Raw genomic sequence first — 6871 nt, 5'->3', positions numbered from 1 at the left:
CTGAGCCTATATGGCGTCGCCTGCCTCTCACCCGGTTAGGAGGGGCAGGCAGCGCGGGAAATAAAAAGCCTTGCCCCTGGCTTACCAGACACTAACTTACCACTGCCACCGCCGGTACACTATCCGCCAATTGTTGTCGAGCGTTCCCTGCATCACAGGATGCAAAACAATGCTGTAATTTCACCCAAATGCTGTGCGTAGCACAAAATAAAATCACATTTGATCTTTGTTGACAACCCCAAGCAAAATGGCCAGTGGTGTTCACCCGCAATGCACACTGTATACGCTCTGTGACGTGATGACAGGTGGGTGCCGCCGGCAATGTACCCTGTATACGCCGTGTAACCTGCTGACCCGGTGGCCGTCACCGGCACTGTCCTCTGTATACGTTCTGTGACGTGCCGACCGGTGGGTGTCACCGGCAATGTCCTCTGTATGCGCTCTGTGGCGTGCTGACCGATGGGTGGTCACCAGCAATGTTCCCTGTGTACGCTCTGTGAGGTGCTGATCGGCGGGTGTCACCAGCAATGTCCTCTGTATACGCTCTGTGACGTGCTGACCAGTGGGTGTCACCAGCAATGTCCTCTGTATACGCTCTGTGACGTGCTGACCAGTGGGTCTGTCACCAGCAATGTACACTGTATACGCTCTGTGACGTGCTTGCCGGCACAAGACTGCCGGCAGTTTTTTGCGGTGTAGCTATGTGAGCTTTTCGACCGTTGCGTATTGCTGACAGCGCCTACATGTGTTGCCTACCGGCCGATGCGTGCTGGTTGACAGAGTATTCGCTCTGTAGCGTGCTGGCAGGTCTTATTGTCGGCACTGTATGCACTCTGTGACGCGCTGGCGGCGCGCACTGCCGACAAGTGACGATCCCGGTGATCGAGCAGGACGGGCCCGCTCGTCATCAACCACGTGCTAGGCGGGTCCGTGCCGTACCACTTCAACATCCGGGCCACACAGATCCGCTGCGCATCGGTGCCTGACGTCAGCGAGCGTGAGTGTGCACTGACGTCGGGTGGAGAGACACCGATGGCAGAGGACTGTGCTGAACCAGCTGCCATTCCGCCGTGGAACAATGCGCCATATTGTACTGGCTGCTCAATCTGCAAGTACCTGATGAACCAAGAACTTCCATAACTGAGATATGCTTGCGAAAAATCAGTCCACGTGGCAACACACGCATGATTGTGGCAGCAAACGACTAATGAGTGTAATACTAAAGCAAAAGTTACGCTGCTTACCGGTAGAATGCATAGCTGCACGCATGCTTACCACGTAACTTTATGTGGGTTTGCCATGATGCCACTTAAGGTCACCAAGCGCACTGGAATAATTGCACGATTCGAATGAAGTGTTCCGTTTTGTCCAATCTGCCGCCGGCTCTTAGTGCCAGACTTCATATCATCAGTGTCGTAACATGCCGAGGGAAGAGAATGGGGAGCTTTTCCTCTATAATTTCTGAGTGGTCTCCATAAGGTGAGGTTTATGGTTGAGGGATTCCTTTGTTGCACTCGATTCCATCAGTTGTGCTGCAAGGGCAGCTGTCTGGCCGGTTCGTGACCAAAGGATAGTGGACAAATAAAAATGCATGTTCACCTCGTTACGTGTGGGAGCACGGTCGTCTGGAAAAAGCCGTCAGAGGTGCTGGAAAATGGCGCAAAATGTCGCTACCGTTCATGATCTTAAGGCTTCAGTGAAGTACAACAGCCGCTTGATGACCATCAGCCCGATCCGCATCTATCGTCCCGATGCTCAATTTTTACGCAGCACTCCGAAAACGACCCGGGTGTGTAGAGACCAGCCATCGCTGGATTCTATATCGCGTCGCTAGTAGAGCGACGATTGCTTGCTGTGTCCCCCCCCCCCCCCGCGGTCGGAGTGCCATTTTGGTCTCACGTATTTGACGCTTCCCTTCTAATCTCTCTTCTTCAGAGCTGCAGAGCTCAGCGTGCGGGCGCCGAAATAGAGGCATGGTGCGCCACAAACGTACTGCCATGACCAGCGTGGACGGCAACCACGCCAGACCGAGGGCTGACGAAGACCCGGTCAGGCCGGAAAACGGCGAGGACGAGCAGCAGGAGTATCTGGGCACGGACGGCTTCTCAAGCGGCGTACTGGACGTCGACACACCATGGCTCAATTTCCCATACGACTATCTCAGATCGTTCGGTGAGATAAAATCGATACTGTGATCCACGACAAAGGCACGCATGCCCAGGCGCGCACGACCCAAGCAGTCAGTACATGGGTGTAAGTGCACCTTCATGATGATTCGTGTTATATCACCGTGTCACTTTACCCTTACATTGGGCGGATAATAGGCACATTCCTACCGATAAATATCTAAGAAGCACATTCATTCCGATTCTAACTAGTCATAATGGACCAATTTGAGTTAAAAATAACGCTCACCAACGTACTAATCCCTTCCCAATCCCCTTCGCCGGGGATTGCTTGCACCAGCCGCCAGCGCAGCGTCCCCATTTACTAAGCTGGCGGTGGCATACCGCCCCAGGACCTGCGGTGACACCCAGCCCATGACACCTCCGCAGACATACAGGACAAGTTCGCGTCCGCCAGAAAAACCCTGACGCGCATCCTGGGTGGCTCGGAGACAGGCGTCAATGAGTGGCCGTGGCAGGTGGCACTGCTGAAGCGCAAGAACCTCTCCTCCCGCTCCATCGCCTTCTTCTGTGGCGGCGTGCTCATCAACGAGGAGTACGCGCTGACGGCGGCTCACTGCGTCACCGGGTCAGTACACCCTGCGTCACCGGGTCGGTACACCCTGCGTCACCGGGTCAGTACACCCTGCGTCACCGGGTCAGTACACCCTGCGTCACCGGGCCAGTACATCCTGCGTCACCGGTTCAGTACACCCTGCGTCACCGGGTCAGTAACCCTGCGTCACCGGGTCAGTACACCCTGCGTCACCGGGTCAGTACACCCTGCGTCATCGGGTCAGTACACCCTGCGTCATCGGGTCATACACCCTGCGTCATCGGGTCAGTACACCTGCGTCACCGGGTCGTACACCTGCGTCACGGGCCGTACACCCTGCGTCACCGGGTCACTACACCCTGCGTCATCGGGTCAGTACACCCTGCGTCACCGGGTCAGTACACCCTGCGTCACCGGGTCCAGTACACCCTGCGTCACCGGGTTCAGTACACCCTGCGTCACCGGGTCAGTACACCCTGCGTCACCGGTTCAGTACACCCTGCGTCACCGGGTCAGTACACCCCTGCGTCACCGGGCCAGTACACGCTGCGTCAACCGGGCCAATACACCATGCCGTCACCGGGCCAGTACACCTTGCGTCACCGGGCCAGTACACCTTGCGTCACCGGGCCAGTACACGCTGCGTCACCGGGCCAGTACACCTTGCGTCACCGGGTCAGTACACCCTGCGTCACCGGGTCAGTACACCCTGCGTCACCGGGTCAGTACACCCTGCGTCACCGGGCCAGTACACCCTGCGTCACCGGGTCGGTACACCCTGCGTCACCGGGCCAGTACACGCTGCGTCACCGGGCCAGTACACCTTGCGTCACCGGGCCAATACACTCTGCGTCACCGGGTCGGTATCACCGGCGGCGGCGCACCACGTCATTGGAAGAATAGAGCTGCCTGACGATGCCACCAACTGGATTGGGTAATCGCCAGGCCGCTGGTGGTGCGGCAGCTGACGAACTAGACCACAATATCGGTGAAGTATGGATAGACTTAGAACGAGAGGTGAAGAACGCAGGCTCAGAAGTGGAACAGCTGGAGAAGGACAATCTTATAACGGGAGGTGGATAAGGACACAGGCTTATGACGGGAACAGCTTAAGAGGGGGTGTGGCGCGCGTCAGTTATTCAAGAACTGTCAGAGTGTCAACTGGCCAGACCAGATTAGTGTACGCTTGATAGCGCCAGATAGGTTTTCTGCCGTGTGAGCCCCTCCTCGCCAATGACTCACTGCTCCCATCGACAGTTTAAGAGCTTCAATTTCACGGAGGTCCGGAGACACATCATCGTGAGCGTCGGCGATCACGACCTTCGGAGGCTGAACGACACGAAGGCCGCCTTCCGGGGGGTGCGTGACGTTATAGTGCACCACATGTGGGACAAGACGCGCAACGTCAACGACATCGCTCTCATCCGCCTCAGCAAAACCGGTCACCTTCTCGGGCTCCATCGCGCCGGCCTGCATGCCTACCGACAATCGGTGAGCGCAGCCCACGCCCGCGGCCGGGGGCAGACAGCCACCCAGCGCTGTCCTCTGTCAGGGGGAGTGCAGTCGGAGGGCCGATCGCGCCGCTACAAGCGTGGACGTACATATGGTGCAATTCGACCAGTACCCAAGCTACCGGTTCATTCAAAGTTTCAAGGAGTGCCCGTATGATGTTCTAAAACTCTAACACGCTACACATCTGTAACGTTACGTGACGACAAAGCACCTTTGTACGCCATACATCTTGAATCGCTATGCTCCGACACCAGTTGTTAATGGGGGACTGCAGTTGCATTTTGTGGCCAGACCACAGCCACTTAAGTTTCACCCAAATGCTGCACAATATGCTCGATGTGTCCGTCCTGTGGGCCAGGCTGCCAAACGTCCACTGGCAATCGCGGTTTCTGAATGCCAAACGCAGACTACGCGTGGACCCCCCCCCCCCCCCCCCCCCCTCTTCCCGGCTGTCCGTTCTGACACGGCCTGACGCGGTCAGGACGATGACTGACGAGGAAGTCACGATCACCGGCTGGGGCGTGATCTCCTTCAACCGCACGGCCGGTCCGGTGTCGCCCGTCCTCAAGGGAGTCACACTCAGCCCGGTCGCGCTGGGGCCGTGCAACGAGCTCTGGAAGAAGTACGATAACCCACGCACCATCTACCCAGAGTTTGTACCCATTGACGAGAAGAAAGTGTGCATCGGCACCAAACCCGGCGCTGCTTGTTTCGTGAGTACATACAGCAGGTGGGGAGGGGCCGGGGGCGGCCGTCGGTCCTGGTCAGGGCGGTCAGATGTGTGTGCGAGAAACACCTGGAGCTAAGGTGAAGACGGTATTTGAGTACACAAATATGAGCCGTGGTGTCACTGACGTTAGTGGTTAGTGGAACGAGCGGGAGAAGCTAGCCGTTTTTTGCCAAAGGAGATTCAGGGAGCGGCATTGTTTGCGCGAGAGCTGTGCATGTTCGCCCCAGTAGTTGGTGCAGTGCGTGTTTTCACATGAGCGTGATATGTCACGGGGCCTGCACACAAAAATCACGACCCTAGCAAAAGCCAATCCAACGTGCTGGTGCTTCACGGTCCATTCATGACCTCCATGATTGCCCCATGAGCGGCCACTGAGGCGAAGGTGCTGCCACCAGGGCGACAGCGGCGGCCCGGCCACCTACCGCGAGGAGGACGGCCGCTACACGCTGCTGGGGGTGACCAGCTATGGACCCCCCATCTGCAAGATCGGCGGCTTGCCCACCATCTACACCCGGATCTCGCGCTACATGTACTGGATCCAGCTGAACATTCTGCACCTGTTCGCCAGCGCCAGATGAGCCGGAGCGCGCGCGGCTGATGCCAGCCAGCCGCCCGGAGGAGGATCGCAGGGCCTGGAGCGGTGCGGCGCGATAGACACGGTGCGGCTGACTGTGTCCAGTGAAAAGACAGGCCGCATTGTTGCGAGCATGGGGGTCATCAAACGAGTTCCATTCTCTCGTCAGTGTCATGCATCAGATTGACTTTGGCTGCCGCCGACAGTATGCTGCATGAAATATGAGCCACTGAAATGCATGAAATACGAGCTATTTGAATAAGTTCAACAAACCAGCCATGACGATGTTGGGAGCGAAAGTCTGAGAAATCAGGCAAATATGTACCCAGAAGTAAGTTAACGATTAGATTTTGGTGACTCTCAGGGGCGTAGCAAGGATTTTCTCAAGGAAACACGCCACACCCACTTCTAACTTGCTTTCAACAGCCATCTATATAGACAAAAATGCGAGCGTAAGGGGAAAGGGGGGGGGGGGGGGCGGTACTTTTGCCCATTTGGCTGGGAGCCTTGTCAATCAATTGTGATAATTTTGAAAAGGGGTCAATATTCTTGGCGTCTTTTGTTTTATTTGTATATTCAACAGTTCAAAAGCCGCAGGTACCATATGCATTATGAATGCCTCATCTGAAGGATTTGGTGTCGATCGTCGGCCCCAGCCCTCCCCACCAGACCCCACGCCTTGAATTGGTCTATGCCGAGCTAAGCTGGAAATGTAAGGCTGGCTGCTGCTTTGTTGTATAGCTCCAACGCATTCTTCAGATGTTGTGCGACTTCAAACGTCCTGCGATGTTGGCGCGCTCGAGACATGTCTGCAATGCTGGCGGTGAACGTGTTGTGAATATCAGGGATACAATTTGCGATGAAGCGACTACCTGCGAACTTTACTGCACGGGTTATGCCAACTCAAGACTTTGTAAACGGGGTATATGACAACGGAAATACATTTCCCCTGCTGTTATGCTGGCAATACTTCCCAGGGTCATTGTTTCGAGGGAGATTTCTGTCCAGTGCTCGGATGAAATCAAGCCATCGTATCCGACGTAGGCAGCGACAGCGAACTACTGCCGGTGCGTAACCAATGCTTCGAATCATGCACGTTGTTCGATAGCATTTGCATGCGGTCACAGACAGGGAGGCGGTACCGTTTTGTGGCCGGCTGCCCCATCCGACTAAGATGAACTACGCGCACGACGCTGCAGTTGATTAATTGGGGTTATTTGTCAACCAAACGGCGATAATCCCGGTAATAGTTGCTCGCGCCGTTTGATTACTTGAGATATGAAGTGCTGGGTGTTGGCCAGTGCTGCGCTCTGTGCTAGTTGACCCGGGCCGTG

General features: G+C 56.0%; 2 protein-coding genes across 2 annotated transcripts; both read left to right on the top strand.

The window, feature by feature from the left end:
- Positions 1-921: 921 nt before the first annotated feature.
- LOC119097858 (plasminogen-like) lies at positions 922-3697 on the top strand. Its single transcript, XM_037220808.1, has 4 exons — positions 922-997; positions 1936-2172; positions 2556-2746; positions 3686-3697. The coding sequence occupies exons 2-4, from the start codon at positions 1974-1976 to the stop codon at positions 3695-3697; spliced, it is 402 nt and encodes a 133-aa protein (XP_037076703.1). The 5' UTR covers positions 922-997; positions 1936-1973.
- A 474-nt stretch (positions 3698-4171) lies between these two features.
- LOC119097859 (chymotrypsin-2) lies at positions 4172-5989 on the top strand. The gene is made up of 3 exons (XM_037220809.1): positions 4172-4212; positions 4715-4946; positions 5359-5989. Exons 1-3 carry the CDS (start codon positions 4196-4198, stop codon positions 5539-5541), a joined length of 432 nt encoding a protein of 143 aa, XP_037076704.1. The 5' UTR covers positions 4172-4195; the 3' UTR covers positions 5542-5989.
- Positions 5990-6871: the final 882 nt, after the last annotated feature.

This window comes from Pollicipes pollicipes, unplaced genomic scaffold (assembly GCF_011947565.3).
Source record: "Pollicipes pollicipes isolate AB1234 unplaced genomic scaffold, Ppol_2.1 Scaffold_4614;HRSCAF=5430_pilon_pilon_pilon, whole genome shotgun sequence".
NCBI lineage: Eukaryota > Metazoa > Arthropoda > Thecostraca > Pollicipedomorpha > Pollicipedidae > Pollicipes > Pollicipes pollicipes.
This window is presented reverse-complemented; position numbering and strand designations above follow the sequence as displayed.